Here is an 18,642-nt window from a genome sequence, read left to right as displayed (position 1 = left end):
TAACTCAATTAAAAATAAAATCAACAGACTTTCACGTTGCTTTGATTTAGAATCGGTAAACAAAATGTCACTAGATTTTGGAAAAAAAAAAAAAACCCAAAAAACTACTAATGACAAGCAGACTGGAAGAAAAGACAATTTCAGACATGTTAAAATCCATAGACTACAATGCTCAGTGGGAGTCCTTGTCTTGAAGTGTAATAGACAGATTTTGGCTGACTTGGAATAACAACTATAACTTTGAGAATGTTTCAGACTTTTATGCTTGATTCAGTTAGAAGGATTCTCTTGACATGGCTCAGTAGTTTATACACAAGAATGTTCAGAAAGGATTTCCTTCCTTAAAAGTTTCAGAGAAAAAGTTAAAACCTTATTTTAAATACTTGGTCTTGTGTTGGCTATTATATGACAATATTAATTGTATATTAGTTTGTGTGTTCACGGCTATTTAATGTGAATATTGCTCCTGCCCCATCCATCACTTAGGAGCATTAAATAGTTGATAAGAGCCGGTTCATCTCCAAATCAAATCAATATGTCTCCTCAATTTACATTAAAGTTGAATTATTATTTTACTCTGTAAGATATAAAAATTACTTCCAAATTTTATAAACAACATTTTTAATATAGTCAACATGTTGGTCTGCAATATAATTTTTACTCAATGAATAAATGTTTTTCCCTATATTACCCTATACTTTCAGATATTCATGAAATAACTCTGTACTTTGTTAAAGTAAAATACCTAATGAAAACATTTAAAAATCTGCATGTTGTCAAATTACCGAGTATATAAATAATTTGGAGGGCTCACATTTGGTAACATAATTACGAATAATTTAAACTTGATGTCTTTTTTTTTTCTTTTTGGTCCTTGGGATTGAACCAGGGGCGCTTAACCACTGAGTCACATCCCCAACCCTTTTTGAAATATTTTATTTAGAGACAAGTTCTCTCTGAATTGCTTAGGGTCTCTCTAAATTGGTAAAGCTGGCTTCGAACTCATAATCCTCCTGCCTCAGCCTCTTGAGCCACTGGGATTATAGGTGGGTGCCACTGCACTCAACTTGATGTCTGAATTTTATTGAAACTTTTATACAAAATCGATTTTCCAAATTAAACAAAAGGGGCCACACACTCAGTTTTTCTCATTTAGCTATTTCACAGATCTGCCCCCACATTTTTGTGATACTAGTTTTGTAAGAAAAAAAATCTGAATCATTCTCATGGTTTAAAGTGCCTAGGGCCAGGACTTGGGACAGCAGTGGAAAGGCTATCTGCTCTCTCTTCACATTTGAGCATTGGCTGTTTTCTGTCTTTTGTGGATAACTGCATGGGTTCTCATTTACTTTGTGGTCCATTTTCCTCTAATTCATCAATCAACTTTGGCTAAAGGTTACCTCAGAAGCCAAGCAGGTGTCATCAAAAGACACTTTTGTAGCAGATAAGTAAGTGTCAGTGACAGTGATGTCATCAAGCTCTGTGCTGAAATGGTCTGACTCCTTGATGACACTGTAATTTAGGGCCACACTGTAGTTAGCAGGCTTTTCTGTTGGCTTCTGCTTGCAGTTGCAGAGCTTTCTGAAGGCTGCACGGAATTTCTGGGACATGAGGTTGTAAATCACTGGGTTGATGGCACTGTTGAGATAAATGCAAATTCTGCAAAAGAGCAAGAACCAATTTTCTTGGAAAGGACTGGAGAGAAATGAGTTGACAACCACAAGAGTCCTGTAGGGCATCCATAAAAGGGCAAACAGAATTACAACCACTGCCAGCATCTTGGTGACCTGTGGAGAAAAAGAGAAAACGCAGCACAAACATCAATAAGAGCAAAGCCAAATAGTTCTCCCTCTCTCTACCCAAGCGTTGGTTTCCCAAGATGAAGTCTGAGACAAGGACTTAGGTGTAAGTCATTCATTTGGGAGGTGAACCCAGAAAGCAGGATCGAGGATGTAAGAAAAATGTGATAGAAGAGGAAAAGTCAAAATAGGGAAGGCTATTGAGATGGTTTACTCTGTAGGAAAATGTAGCCCACCAAACTCAGCACATTTCAGAACGAATCATGTGTCTGAAAGAAGAGAGTCTGGGGCATTTATCCACTGGCAGTCTGCTCCCATTTCTTGAAAGGTGCCCAAAGGGATTTGAAACCCTCTGTACTTCCATGACTTTCTTGCTTGGGAATTCCTAGGGATGTTAGAGAGAAACTTGAGGCAGAGAAGAGGAGATACATAGGGAACAGGGGATGCCTGATGTGGGATGTTGTCTGTAGACAGGAACCATCCACTATGGCACCGGCTGGAATTAAAGTCAGACTAAGGGGATGTTAGGACAGGACATTGAAAGTGTCAGTGATGAGCCTTAGGAGATAGAGGGCCAAGTCCATCTCTTCTTGCCTTATGTGTGGTCCTAAGAATTTATCTTTCTTATAGCTCATCTGCAAAATGTAGTCAATACTGCCTTCCTAAACAAACAGGGTAACATAATAGTGTGAAAAAGAGAAGGCAAAAATGTAATGGTCATTAAATGTCTATTATGTACCAGATGTTTTATATTTGTTATCACATTCAAAAAGCTTAATTATCCTTCACAATAATAGTGGCCACCTTTTTTTTTTTTTTTTTAATAATAGAAAACAAGTTGAAAAATTCCTTGGTGAAAGTTGTGGAGTCTTAGAGCTGGAATTGGAATCCACATCAGCCTGAATCCCAAGCTTTTGCTCTTCTCATTGCTCAGATTCCTTTCAGGTTAGAGGGAGGTGCAGGACAGAGGAAAATTCTGGAATTTTACCCTCCACCCCAAAGCAAAGCATAAGAGGTGGGACAATAGGTAGAAGAAGGTTAATATCCAATGTCACCAGGGATAAGATTATCAAAGGGCATAATTTAACAGATTCTTCTCTTACCTCAGTTCTCAGTAAAATGTTGGGGATTGGATGGTACTCAGAGTTATATTATCTGGGTCTCACTCCACATGAGGTTTTAATACCTTAAGTCATTAATCTGTGTATTCATTTGTATATCTGCATATTTGCCTGATAATTTCATTTACTTCATAAAGTTTCATTTACTTCATAAGGTTTTTGAGGAATAAAATGAAATAATGAATGTGTTGGGACTTGAAAACTGTAAAACACCATGGAAATGTTATCCTTTAATTTATGACAATATAAAGGATCATAATATTTCATCTACATGAGATGCATGAAAATTATGCTGATCATCTTTGATCGCTTTTCCTTAAAAGCAACAATTTATACATTTAAAAATAAATTTTCAATCTCTCACAGAGTTTGAAAGATTTCAGTTTCCTCAGGCCCAACTTCCTAGAGGGGCTGAATGTGAAAACTATCACAATAGAATGAACCGATCTTTTTCGTTCCTCATTGCTTTTAATTTCAACTACTGCAACAAAGTCCCCACCAGCAGCTACCATTTTGTTCTGGCATTGAGGGGGATTATCCTGCCCTTATGGCTTTTAAATTTTCTTTAGTGTAGAAATAAACATTTTGCATTTAGAGATTTACTCTGCCATTAATATCTCCTCGGTTCCCACCCTTATATGTAAACCTGGTAATAGAAGCCCTGGTTCCCTGTGCTGGGTGTCTGTCTTGCTCCCCCAGCATTCTGAGTTTTCTGATCTTGGGCCTTGTCTGACACTTGACTATTTCTCTTGCATCCCATCTAAGAAATCCCTATGAGTTCTGTACTGTGGAACAATGCTACCCTCTTGCTGCTCTTCTTCCTTGATCTTTAGTGATAGCTTGCCTCCTTCTTCAGCTCTCCAGATAGAATTTCCTCCCAGACTTCTTCTATGGGCACACAGCCTTCATTCCGTTTTGAATCACTCTTCTTCCTCCTACTTCCCTGCAATGACACTGGTGAGCTATCCATCTACTCTCAAGGTACAGTGTCTGCTCTGCTTCCAGTCTTCAAACTCTTTCTGCTCTCCAAGAATGTGTCCCAGGCTGTCCCATCATCCCACTCACTGCTGGCTGAACTTTGTTTCTGACTCAGTGCCTAGAAGATACTAACTATCCATATTTTACCACTGGAATAGAGAAGGTGTTCTTTGGAAAGATGTGATTCACATAACACCAGATGACACATTCCAGTGATTCGGAGTTCTTTTTGAGTTTGGGAGTATCCATGCAGTTTGCAGGCTAACTGGAACCTGATTTTTCTGAAGTAGACTTTTAAGATTGTACATAAATATTTTAGTTGGTCCTAGGAAATCCAAGACTCTACTCAGTGACAAATATTCTGAGCTTTGAGGGGAGCTATGGTGGTCGTCACCTCATTGTCATCATCACCATAATCTTCAAGGTCACCCACAGCCCTGTCTTTATCCCCGGTCTAGTACTCCAGACCCTCTATCATGGGATCAGTGCTTTACTCCCTGCCAGGAACTAAGGATCCTACACTGGAATCCTTGCCTTGATTTACAATTAGATTGCTATTGTCACATTTGAATCCTTTAAAGATGCCGAGGTAATCTGATAAGTACTACGTAACTAGCATTTATTAAATGCTTATAATAACTTCATGGGTAAATTAATTTTAGCTTTATTTTGCATACAAAGAAGTTTAGAAAGTTGAAGTTTTAGAGAATTTATGCAACTTCTCTAAAAACACACTGTGCAGTATCAGGAGTGTTATTCAAACCCAAATCTATCCAAGTGAAAGGCCATGCTCCTTTCCTTCATAAACAACTGCCCCCACCCTCTCATAAAAGTCTTTTGCATTTCAACAAGGAGATTTTTACTGTGTTGTTCCCATTAGGGTCATCGAAACATTTAACTTCTTTTAAGTATAAACCCAACACATTTATTGTACCAAATTTCAGAAGAAAAGTTGAACTTCATAGGCTTTACATTTTTCTCTACAACTGTTAGGTGAAACATTGAATCTGTATGTAACACCTGCCTACATTTTTTCACTAATATCAATGCAGGGAGCAACTTTCATTGTGTTATAAAAGGACAACCTGTCTCAAGTAATCTGTCTCCGGTGTGCTTCTGTAGCCTCCCATGCATATTTTGACATCACCACCGAACATTTCATTGCAATGATCTGTATTTGTTCATTTCTCCCAACAAATGGTGAGATTCTTCAGGGCAGAGGTAAATTTATATTCACTTCTCTGCTCTCAGGGATTTAGTACAACATGTGACAGGAAGCAGGCCTCAGAAAAGTTGAATAAATTTGGGCATGGAAGGCATTATTTCAGACTATGCAACGATGATCATTTTCTAAGTTTTAGTACTCCAATATACTGTGAGAAGAATCTGGCAAAGGTTTAATTTTTTAATATTAAAAAAGTCCCTCTTAAATGAAGGTTAGATAGTAACATGAAGCCTCGATATATTTAAACTTTTTGTTTGAAATAGAAGAATTTTAAGGAGGTATAAAATGAAGCAGATAACAATGATGTATCTAAGACTAAGAGGAAACTTGTCTCCAGTGAGATGATAGTGAATATATTCAAACCCACCCATAATTTTCTTAGTTTATTTCAAATATCTTTGATTAGGTTTAAACATATTCTAAAATGTCCACAAGTTTTAATAGATTTCCTGCTTAGATTTTAACAGCTTTTTCTCAGTATAAGAGTAAATTCCTAGAAAGAAAATATTCCAGAGATGATTTTTCATGCCAAATTAATTTCACTGTGGTTATTAGGATTTTATTTCTGCTGTTATTCCTTATCCAAAATAAAGTGATGAAAATGTAGGTTTGAAATTGGGCAATTGTTTTTCATTCTCTGTGCTAAGGCTTACAAGTCTTCAGAAACATCATGACAAATTGGGGGAAGGGAGAATGATCATACAGCTTCTATTTTATTTTAGTTTTTGGTACTGGGGATTGTAGCAGGGGTGCTTAACCAATGAGCCACATCTCAAGCTCTTTTTAAATATTTTATCCAGAGACAGGGTCTTGCTGAGTTGCTCAGCAACTCACTAAGTTGCTGAGGCTAGCTTTGAATTCATGATCCTCCTCCTCAGCCTCCTGAGCTACTGGGATTACAGGTGTGCACCACAGCAATGTTTTATTTTGTTTTGATTGTGTTTTTGAGATGAAGTCTCCATTGCTGCCTGGGTTGGTCTCAAACTTCTGTCTCAGACTGTAGCTGACACTACAGGCATGCCACCAAGCCTGGCAAAGCTTTTTTTTTTTTTTTTTTTTTAGTACTGGGGTTGGAACCCAGAATGCCACACATGCTCAGCAAGTGGTTGGCCACAGTTACACCCGCAGCTGTTGTAATGATTGAGAAGGAATTTATCCATTTGTTCTATGCATCCCTACTGTGTATACTAACATGCTGGCTCTTGATGACTCAGCAGTGATCTAGAGAGATATTGCCAATGCCTTCGTGCATCTTAAACCTGGTGGGCAGTTACAATACAGTGTGACAAATGCTCAGACAGCAGGAAGTTTGGGTTCTATGAGAGCTACTGGTCTGAATTTGGACTAGAAGCGTGTTTAGCAAGGACTTTCTTGCCCTTGCCAAAATCTTAAGGTACAGAGAGACAGAAAGTTTGTCTCTGGTGAGATTTGGTGTGTGTAACTATCTGGAAGCATGTTAGTGGGTTGTATTATGGAGCCAAGAAATTACTTAGCATGCAAGTTTCAATTGCAGAACATGTAAAGAAGTGGAGTTCTTTCCCTAGGAAGCTGTGAAAACCACTACAAAAGATGTTATATATATATATGATGAGGTGATGAGGAGTATCTAGCCCGCAGTATTAGGGCAGAAGGAGAGACACTGCTGCCAAATGAACTACAGCTGCAGTATGGAGTGCTGAGTCCTGAAAACCCCAGCTCTGTGGAGCCATTTTAGTCAATGTGGAAGCAGGCAGCCATTTGTTCAGAGTACACTGTCTGCAAGCAAATGAGTCTGTGAAAATCAATTGATGCAAACATGATATTTAAAGAGGGAGACTGCCCTGAGAGATGGTTGAGACAAGCAGGGTGGGCACTGGTGGATCTTGGCCGGATAGACTTCTGTCCTTGACCAACATGGCTAAGGGTTATCTTCTTTGTGAGGATCACCTGGCAATTTTGATGTTAAGCACGGCCATATGTCTTTTACTCTTTACTGTATTTAAATAATACAATGAATGGCAAGCAATTCTAATAAGAGAATTCAGATTCAATCCTTCTTTAGCAACTAGATAAAGATTCTATTCTACAATTTCATTTTTAAAGATGTGAATTGGATAGATTTCTATCCGATTGCTAAAATTAAGATTACAGTTCCACAAGTGGTCACAAGTACCACTCTTCATGTGTGTGCTCCATGGAAAAACAGTTTGTGTTCTTTATTCTAGTCAGAGGAGGAATCTTGTATTAGTAACTACTATCTGTGTTAATAGTACTATAATTTTTAATAAAAGGTCTGAAACTATTAACTAACATTTGTATATTGCCTTTTTTAGAAGAGTGTTAGATTAATTAGGATGTTGTAAAAATAATGCAAAGAGTTTCTATATGTCTCACACCAAAGCCCCTGTATTATTAATCTCTTCCTTAGCATGACATGTTTGTCCCATTAATGAACTTGTTGATAGTTTTATATGGAGTTATATAAAGTGAGTTAACTCTGGATCTTACTGAGCTTTCATTAATTTTCCCCCTAATATTTGTGTGTGTGTGTGTGTGTGTGTGTGTGTGTGTGTTTCTTATTCTAAGATTCCTTTCAGGATGCCACATTATATTTAATTATCATGTGAGATTTTGGAGGATATCCACAGGAGTGAAGTGCCATTCTCAGCATAGCACAACAAGGATCCATGCTATGGGCTTGCCTTATGACTGGTTATATATATTACTGTATATTGCTTTACTGAGATATAATTGATAAATAATTAAATTCACCCACTTATAATGCATAATTCAAGAGATTTTAGTATATTCACAGAGTTATTAAACCATCATCACCATCAAATTTTAGATCATTTTCATTATTTGAAAAAGAAACTTAGTACCCATTAATACTGCTCCAACTTCCCCACCTCCCCCAGATCTAGGCAACTACTAACCTATGTCACATCCATAAATTTGCCTATTTTGAGCATTTTATGTGAATGAAATCATGCAATCTTTTGATTCTACCTGACTTCTTTCACTTAGCATAATGTTTATATGGTGAAGCACATTGTAGCACACGTTGATACTTTATTTATTTTTATAGCTGAATAATATTCCGAAGTATGTATATTCACATTTATTTATGCATTTATTTCCACTTTTTACTTACAATGAATAATATTGTTATGTATATCTGTGTGCAATTTTATATGAATGTATGTTTTTTTATTTATCTTGTCTTTTATTTCTTCTTATTTTACTTCATAGGGGTAGAGTTGCTGGTTTGCATATTCCCTTTTAAGATAGAAAGTATCCAAAAATATCAAACACTCCTTTAATCTTAGAAGAAAATTTGAGAGATAATTATTATTAAAATATCCAGTATAAAATACTAACTGATTTTACAGAGGTATAAGTACTCAGGAAAGGTAGCCTAAAGAAAAAAACAAAACCCCAGGTGGGATGTATTCTTACACTATTCTTGAAAACTGGAAATAACTATCAGACAGAAAAACATGAGTAAGAGGAAATGGGAATTGGGAGATGAAATTATTGTTTGTTTTATTCAAAAAGCTTTATTTGTCAACAAACCTTTTTGGAATGGGTTAAGGAAAGAATGGGAGAAGTGAAGATGGTCATTATAAACGTATCTTTTAAAAGTTTTGTTAGTAAGGGGAGCAGAGAAATGGAGGGCTTGCCAGAGGGGGACAAAGTGTGTTGGTTAAATTTACATTTTCAGAAATGGAAGACAATACAACTTTTCTGTTTGCACAGGGAACACTTACAGAGGTGGACATTTATGATCCAGGAGAAAGATGAAGAAGACAATTGGAAGAGCTAGAGCTGTGTTCTAGAATAGGGTGAGCATCCAGCAAAAGTAGTGGGGTCAGCATCTCCTCAACTGTAGAAGTGGAATTGCTTTTTTTTTTTTTTTTTTCTTCTCCTTCCTTTCAGTATCTGCCCTTTCTTTCTTTGCCACATTTATGAGATCAAGACAATGCATGACAAAATGCTACCTTTCTCATCAACCCCTTAAGTCCCTAATGGGGTTCAGACAGCAGTTAATTGTTGATTTCTTTTGGAATTAGCAGGGAAAGTACTTCATGTCATTGAATATTGGAAATGGACACTGAGCTCAGAGAAATACATATATGAGTAGCAAAGCTAGTTATTGAACTAAGAACTTTTGACTCTAGGTCTTATTTGTTTACAGATAATTATAGATATCAACATATTTATTGAATTGAAGACTTCTACTTGCTGCGAATATTGTTTATAAACTATTTGGAAGGGATAATATTGTTGCCAAGAATTATTGGTAAGCTTGGAATCCTTTATGTGTTTTTTGCTTCAAATTGGAGTACTACATTTAGAGAGTACTGATTAGGGAGGAGGAAAAGTTGTCATAACAGGGCAGTTAGGAGTCCTTCATACCAATCTCTTTCCTGGGGAAATAAGCAAACAAGAAAATTGAAATTGCAAAAATAATCCAATGAAATAATGGAAAGTTCTATTTCTTGGACTATACCCCAATTAATAGCAAGTCATTTATTAGGTTCTGGTTACATGGGGAACCGGGGACATTTTAATTAATTGCCAGAGGTCAGCTTATTAGTCATAAGGATTTGATTCATGCCCAGTTCCCTAGGTGATTTAGTTGGAATTCTTGTACTGATTCAGAAGAACATCTGAATTTTGATTCTGTATATGATTTAGATACTTTTGCTATTATTTTTGTCTTGGAGATAAGGCTGTGGTTTCTGAACATTTTCTATTCTGAACATTTTCTATGTGTTGATGAGTGACAAAGCTTAGAAGGCAAAGAAGAACGAGTTGGAATTTGCATCCAGAACCTTGATTTCACAGTTCATCTCTGCCTCTGAGGACACTAGGCAGGACACATGGCTATGTCTGAACCTTGCCTAAATTTCCAGGCAATTTCAAGTAGAGTGAAAGAAGCATTTGTGTTAAAAAAAACAAAGTCATGTAACAGGAAGTGACAACCACATTATTAAACTTGTATTTGAAGACTATTTGCCTCTTGTATACTGAGGGCTTTTCAAGGACATCATAGCAGGTAATTTTAATTTATGAACATCAACATCAATTTTGGATCCTACCCTGTACAATGCCAAAGCTATTTTTGACTTCATGAAGTACGTAAATCAACACCAAACTTCTGTGACATCTCTGATGCACAAATACTTGGAAGGAGTCCTTAGTACATAAGCCTGCCACATAGTAAGTGCTCAATGCACAGTTGCATTATTATTGAGTAAATACTTGGTTTTGTCAAATGTTAAGATGTAATTGTGGAACTATGTGTGATTTAGGATTTTTAAATCAGTGAAGTGCTGTAGTTCTTGCATTTCCTCTGGCTGGAATACTTTCATTTTCAGAGTGCATTTTCTTTTGGAAACTTTTTTGGGTTAATGAATATGAAACAGTCCTTAATATTCTAATGCCATCCTTTAAAGGGTAACAATACATTCTGTGTTTGGACTCTGTCTGTGTTTTCTGGCTTTCTGCATATTAACAAAAGCGTTCTGTGACTGGGGATATTTTGCTCTTAGATAGCCCTCAGCAAAGTGATCAATGGCCTTCTGCAATCTGTTGTATTAATTGAGCCCACTGAAAGATAAACTTGACTTGATAATTAAATAAATCTGAAGTTAGCTAAGCTTTCCCACTGATTGGGGACTTTGGGACTTTTTTCTTGCAGATTGCTCTGCTTTGTTTTGACTTAAGTCTGGACATACAGTTTTCAAAAGACAGCTATACTCAATGTGGGGCACTTCATACCATTCAGATCATTGGTGGGGTTTAAATGCTGAATGATGGGGCCAGAAAGGGGCTTGGAATCAACTCAAAGTCAGTTAAAGTACAATAAAAGTGAATAAAATCCGGGTGGTGATTCATGGTGGAGAGGTCACGGACTGACAGACTCTTTCCTGTGCATTACTTATGGATTTCTTGACAAGAAGCCATCCAGGGATACTAATGCATGGATTCTGGACTCCACCTGTCATTACTAAATCAGAGTGTCCCATTCAGAAGAGCTATTCTGGCAAGAATTTTCAAGGGTTTTCTGGGCTCTACTCTGATTAAAAATTACATGAAAATATTAGCAGAGATTCACAGTAGAGAAACATTGACTGCAATGGGTAATGCTTCAGCAAGAAGTAGGGCTTAAGGGGGACAATGATGATACAGGATTCTTAAAGTATGAAATTATAAGTATGGCGCATACAGGGAAATGGAAAAAAGCTATTTGCCTCCACCCTTCTAGAGGGTGCCGAGGAAGGCAGGCAGAGCTCTTTCTCAAGAGGAATATTTAAGGGGAGTCTATGCCAGGGGACCTACATGCAAGGTCACAAGTTGGTATTGCCACAGGGAAGACACCAGAGCACAGCAAAGAGTTGAATTAAATGATGACATATTGCTGCACAGTACATGATGTGACCCTCTGTGACACCCAGAGTTCTCCAACAAAACAACTAAGCATATCTAAACAAGTGTGAAAGTACTTCTTTGGGAAACAGGCAGACCTCTGCACTCAAGTCTGATATTGTATGGCCCTTCTAAGCCTGCACTTTCTTTCAGGAATGAAGTTGGAGATAAAAAACACACAAAGAGTGGGGGAAAGTGATGGAGTTTGAAATGAATCCTGCTAGTGGAACTGGGGTTGAATGCTGACATACCAAGATTTCTCAATGTAAGAGAGACCTCAAGTGATGATAAGCCTTGCTTTCTGAGTAGCTTTGAAAGTGTATGTTGATAGGAATGGTACAGTGTTTTCTTAAGATGTTGCAATCTAGAATGGAATAAATCAGGATGGTAATTGAAGGTATTTTAATTTGGCAACATGAATTAGCAGATGGAAGGGAGGAAGAGAATTATGACATATGAAATATCGACCATGTACCAGGCAAAGTGCTTAGCATTTTCTTCATAGCAGTCCTACTTTTCCTACATTTTACAAAAGATAAGACTGAGGTCAGAAAGACTAAAAGACTAATGATTGAAAGCCACCCTATCTTTATAGGGTGTATTTGTATGTGTATTTGACTCCAATGTTTCCTTTTGCTCTTTGCCAAATACCTTGACTATGGGGAGGAAATTCTTTTCCTGATGCTTGCAAAACCTAAAGCAAAATTGGGGCTTAAGGTTTGGAATTGGTGGAAGCTATATGTGGGAGGGGAACAGGGACAACGAAAACTAATTCCAATGTCCACACAAGGGTTTATGTGGAAAGCACTTAACAAAGATATTCCTATTCACACTGTGACATTAAGTCCTGCTGGAACACACATATTTTTAAAACGTTCTTGAATTCAGGGTTTTTTTTTTTTTTTCTGCTAATAGTGGGAAATAGCTGAGAGCTTGTACTCAGTCTCCAGATTTGAAGTAAAAGTTGCTGCAATATTGGCAACTATTGTAGCGTGGAGGCTACAGTATCGATTATGGAGTCTGATAATTCCGCATGATGAAAGGCTGGCTTCTCTCCTGTGGCTTAGATGTTTTCTTGTTCACAGGAGGTGGATATTTGGAAACATGCTGAGAAAAGAAAAACTCAGCTGGCAGAATTAGGATTCAAATTACAATAACATGTGAATTTTGAAAATAAAATGTCATTCTGAATTTTTTTAGGAGTCATGCTGAAAGAATGGTACAGTTCGTCTGCTGGAGGTTGGGTTCACTATTAAGCCTTTTCTAAGTGTTCTCTCTTCCAGGTGAATTACTGGTAAAGAGCCATCTGGCTTTAGTTTCTTATTTTTGCTCTCTAGGGCATGGTTACTGCTGCTCCTGGTCATTTTTCTGTTAGGAACCAGACCTTAGAAATTCTAATTGGGGCATCTTGGCAGCTCTGAGCTGAGACTCCAGCTAGTAGCTGTAACAATTCTCTGAAGATACTGATCTTTTTCCAAGGTGATATTTTCTATCCCCTTTTATTCCTCTGTGCTTCTCTGGCTATGAGATCCAGGAAGGGTGATACTGCAGACTGAGATACAGATGAAAACCCCCCAGGTACTAGCACAGTGGGATCTGAGAAATCAGAACCGGTATTTTTAAAATATAAACTGTGAATGATGGAGAGGACAGAAGGTGATGGTGATTCCTAACTAGAAGTAAAACTCTCAGTGTGTCAAATATTCTGTGGGCATTTAGTTGTCTTGCTACTAACACTTTTGGACAAAGGCCCTTGTCCGAGGAGCTGAGAAGTGGCCAACTCCTTCTGCACCTGTGTCTCTCCCAGGGGAGACAGCCTGTACCATGGCTTGGTCCTGTCTGGAGTTAGAGAGCTAATTTCTTAGCTGTCTTTTAAAGAACTCCTGGAGATAGTCAAAACAAACAACACATAATGCTTCTTGCCTTCAGCAAACCATAAATTCAGTCTTTTTTCACTGACTTTAGCTTTTTGATGAGCTACAAATGTGATTCAAAATCAAAACTCTTGGTTTTAAGTTTTGTCTTTATTACCCATTGTCCTCTAGAAGGTTCTGCATTTAACATGTGAGAAGATATCCCACATATGTATGAGGATTAACTGAAAGCAAAACAAGAAAACACATTGTAACATGTGCTATACCTTTCTAAAATGAGGGGCTGTTGTGTTCTTTATCCTGTCTTGAAATCTACCTCCTCAGTAAGGAGTGACAGCTTTATCACTTTGATCACTTTGTTTATCACTTTTATCACTTTGTTCATCTAACAGAATGAAGCTTGTCTTATCTGCTTCTTACTTTTTTGACTAGGAAACCACTGGCCTCTACAAAGTACATGAGGCAAATCAGCAGGTGCTGACAAATTATTAGTATGAATGATATGGACTCATCTGCTTTGTGGTACTGTTCAGTGGTTAAGGCTCCAAAGGCAGACATGTGTGGCTTCTCATTCTAGTTCTGCTGCTTACTGTTTGTATGAAACCAGGCAAGACAGTTCATTCTTCTAAATCTCAGTGTATTCATGAAGTATGAGTAGGTGTGAAAAATAAGTGAGGAAATTTATGCAAAGCATAGAGTTATGGTCCTCAATAAATGATAATTATTATTTTTTTTTTGTAATTTAGTGGAGGGGGAGATTTCTTACCATTGGGGAAATGTGGAGGTTGTAGTCAAATAACATAACACTTTTTTATAATAATAATAATATTTTTTAGAACACTTAATATATCTTAACCATAGCACCAGGGACCTCATTGAAATATTTAATCTTTATAAATTTATAGGTTAGGGATTTTCTTTCGGTTTATAGATAGATAGATAGATAGAGATCCAAATAAGTTAATATTTCTAGAGAGAGTGGGGGATACTGATCCTTCCCTGAGCTATTCTCCCTCATGTCTCCCTCTTTATTTCGCTTGTGCCAGAGTCACAGTCTGGACAGGTGTACCTGTGCGTTGCCTCTTTCCCCGCTAGAGTGATGACTCCCTGGGAATCCCTACACTGCTCTGCCTGGGAGGAGCAATGTGAGGGTCTGGCATGTGATAGGGGCAATAAATATTCAGGAAATTAATGAATAGATGAATGAGGAAATCATTCACCAATGCCCTTCTAAGCACTACTGACTCCATGGAGTCCCTGGAGGCTGTTAATGTCATTATTATCTTGTGTCTTCTTTTTTTTTTTTTTTTTTTGTTACATAAAATCTTGTTAGCAGGAGTAACGTTTAATACATATTTTTTATCTATAGCCCCAAATCAGGGTTTAGCGTTAAAGAAAATGCTTGCCGGTAAAAATTAAAATCGATATGTGAAGATTCTTTCTCAAAAGAGACATGACAGATCAGGTAAATTATGGCAAAGATCATTTTTCTGAGGGACAGTCTGTTATTCTGTAAAAATAAAAAGTTGTTGGCTATATTGTTATAAAGAACTTAGGAAAATTAAATAGCCAAGGAGATTCTAACTCAATATGATTTATGCTGAGTTCATTTCCCGTTACTAGATGTTGATTGATACTGTGTTAATATATACTAAAGTGAAATGGGATTTGCCTTCAAAAGGTACAAATCTCATTCTGACAGGTATTTTTGTTCTGTCTTATCTGCCTGCTGTCACATTCAATCATTTGTGGTTTCTCTTTGCAGAAAGTTATTTCTTTTGATGTCATTCTGCATCTATAGATTATAAATTTGTCTCTTAGAGCCTGTTGAAATCAAGGATTCTCAAATGTAATGGGAAAAGCATTTTCTCTAGGGGATACAGAGTTAAGATGAAGGAAAGGATATATTAGTTGCTAATTTAGGCTGCTTGTGATAAGCTTGCCATTTGCTCTTTTGGTTTTATTTATTTATTTATTTAATATGTTTCTGCCATTTATTTACTGAGCACTTCTCATGCACCAGTACCTGTACTAGGTGTACATTTTCACAAGTAAACTCTGAAACAGGAATAGTTCAGGAGTCAGCAAACTTTTTCTGTAAAGGGCCTGGTAGTAAATATTTTGGCCTCTGTGACTTTCAGTCACATCATACTAATCAAGTCTGCCATTGTGGTAAGAAAACAAACAACACATAAATATATAGACATGGCCATTTAAGTTCTGTCAACTCTTTATTTAGGAAAACAAGCAGTGGAGCTGCAGGTCCATGGTCATAGTTTGTCAACCAATGGAAAATTTGAACATTTAATAAATCAGAACAGTGACATATGACCTATTTCAAACTACTACTGTAATTTATGGCTATTTTTTTTCAAGTTGTCTATCTAATTACCAATGAATCCGTGAGAAATCTGAACCAAATGATTGTGGTTCTCAACTCTTGGGCCAAAGTTTTGTTTTAAAATTTGATTTTTCTCATGACAAAATTGTCATTAGCATTTCTACTCCACTAACTCCTAAAAATATCATGGTAGCACCGTGCTTTTAATAATCTTGGTGTCTACTTTTCCAGAAGATGAGGACCTTTAAGAATGACAAAATCAGAGGTCATGTAGAAGCCAGCACAGAAGGTGCTAGGAGAGGGCCCATCAATGGATTACAGCAGGTGGCCTCATGGCCCTGCGGAAACCATTCCCTTGGCTTCTCTATCACACTCTTCTTATTTACAGTGGGAAAGGCTTTCCTTTTCTCTTCCAGCCACTTTGGGTTGTTGTCCCGGCTACAGCACTTACAGGTTGTTAAACCTGGGGCTGTCACCATTTCTAAGTCACAGTGTTTCCTTATGCAAAATGGGGACATAAATTTTACCTATTTCATAGGGTTGTTGCATGGATACATGCTGTGCTATAAGGGCTCATGCCAGTGCACGGAACACAGTGAATTCCAGAGAAATGGAAGATGTTTTTGAAACTAATAACAGAAAACACTCATTACTCATTTTGACTATTTTGTTAGCAAGAAGGTACTGTCATTATCTCCTTTATAAATGAAGGAACTTATATGCCACTCACAAATGGTAAACTGGGATTTGAATCAATCAGAATAGCATCTCATCCTATTTCTTCCTAAAAAGTTCGTAGATGAGGACTGGGTAGAGATTGTCATTCTTTCTCTTTTGGAAATGAAGAGAGCTAACCTAATATTTAGGTAAAGGAACATTTATCACAAACTTTTCTTGACTGCTGACCTACCTAACAGAACTTATTACAGCACTGGGAATGTTTCAGTTCTGAACCAGAACACAGAATGCATTTTCTTTTAGAATGAATGTTAGAAAAGTTTATGAAATGTAATTGAATAGTATCATTAAAAATATACTTCCTGTGCATTAAAGCCAAATGACCTTTGTAGGTCAACCTGGTGTTTTAGCATTGCCTCAATCAAAAAAACTTGGTTGAGTTTCAGGCATTAATTTATAAATGACATTCGTCCGTGCCTGCTTTGGTATAGTTTTGATATAGGATCAAAACACCACCACACTTTGAAAACAGACCATTGAATATCTCTAGCTGCCCTATTTAAAATGATACCTTTTCCTACTTCAACATCTCCTTATCCCCCTTGTTGTCCTGTTTTATCTCCACAATCTTATGTGCTATGATTCAATATAATATGTGCATTCATTTTTTGATATCCTTTCTTTTTCCTTCCTCTTAGAAAGTCAGCTCCATGGGACAGAGATCTTTGTCTTATTTGTTCATTGTTGTTTCCCAAGCCCTAAGGCACTGCCTGCAACATTCAAGCAGGTTTCAACACATTTTTGTGGAAAGAAAGAATGAATTTAGCTGTTATGTATATAAGGAAAAGTTCCCTTTTTCTTGGGCAAATAGAGCCCACTCTGTAACCCATTCTTAGATATTAGTTCTAAGGGCAAGTGTGTGAGGATGTAGAATAAAATGTTGCTGTCGGAGGCTTTGAATTAGAGGCTAAGCTTAGATTCTTTGCTCTTCAGTTTTTCTTGAATGAGTGACTTTGAGCTCAATGTTGTCAAATCTCAGGCCCCTCATTTTTAAAACTGAGAAGATAAATTATGCCTCTGTCTTAGATGCAAATGAGATAATGTGTGAAAATTCTTTAACATCATGCCTGGCACATAGTAAGGCCTGAATAATAAAAGTTAATCCAGACTGGAGCCTATTCAAATGAGACAGGCTGTTTCCAAGGTTGCATTGCTAGAAGACCATCAGAAAAGTCTGGTGCATATTAATGGAAGAATCTAAGTGAGAATGTTTACACTGTGGTTCTTGAACGTGGGTGAGAAAGTTTTAAAGAGGCTTGTAAGACTCATTTGGGGACATTTTCAAGAGTCTCCATGCTCTAGAGAGTCTACAATGTTGGATGCATCTTAAGAATTAATGTTGTAATGTGACTCTGCTGCTGAGAGAGGAAAAGGTCTGTGCCTCTCTGGTTTTGGGGTGAAATAAATGTTGATAACAAATGTATAATACATTATAAAGATATTAAATGCTCATCTTTTCATGGTGCCCGTAAACATGACAAGCACACAACATATTGGCTAGATATGACACAAGGAAATGGCTACTCCTTTCAAAGGCTTTTGCATACAGCATTTCTTCCGATGCTTCAAAGGAATATTTTTCCAGGAGATTTTACTTCTGAATGAAGGCACTTCTATTTTAGGGAAAATGGTTTCCTGAATTTTATGCTTGCTAATCATCATTCTTCAAGTTGTCTTTGTGACAAATTGTTGGTGTTTTTCAAAGAATACTTTATATTTCTCAATGTTACCAAATAACCTGGCTCTCTACCCTCAATATTGGAGATCATGTGGGGTCAGTTTCCCTGAGGCAGAAAGGTGACCTTGCCAAATGAACAGAATTCTAATGATAAAAGCTTTTTTTTTTTTTTTTTTTCCAGTAACTCTTTAAAAGACAGCAGAATTATCTGACAGTGGGCTTATATGCAGGTGGCAGTTTGTAAAAATTAATGGATCTTCCTCTATGCTACCAAGACCTTCTTAATGACCACTAAAAGTTACTTGAAATAATTCATTTTATCAATGCCCAAAAGTTTATATTTTTTGACTATAGGAGCCTAATAAGTACATGAGATTTCATCCTGTGCTGCAGTATTCATGACTTAAAAAATAATAATAAAAAAAATCAAAATTGCTTTCTCTATTTGTAGCATGCATATACGTGGATATCAAT

At 37.0% G+C, this 18,642-nt stretch overlaps 1 protein-coding gene across 1 annotated transcript in view; it reads right to left on the bottom strand.

The window, feature by feature from the left end:
• Positions 1-1,379: 1,379 nt before the first annotated feature.
• Positions 1,380-18,642, bottom strand: part of Trhr (thyrotropin releasing hormone receptor) — a 34,024-nt gene continuing 16,761 nt past the window's right edge. The window contains exon 2 of the mRNA XM_076836289.1: positions 1,380-1,787. Coding sequence (XP_076692404.1) covers positions 1,380-1,787 — 408 coding nt within the window. The remainder of the gene's footprint in view (positions 1,788-18,642) is intronic.

Source organism: Callospermophilus lateralis, chromosome 16 (assembly GCF_048772815.1).
Source record: "Callospermophilus lateralis isolate mCalLat2 chromosome 16, mCalLat2.hap1, whole genome shotgun sequence".
In the NCBI taxonomy this organism is placed as follows: Eukaryota; Metazoa; Chordata; class Mammalia; order Rodentia; family Sciuridae; genus Callospermophilus; species Callospermophilus lateralis.
Note: the sequence above shows the minus strand (reverse complement) of the source record. Positions and strands in the feature narration are given on the sequence as shown.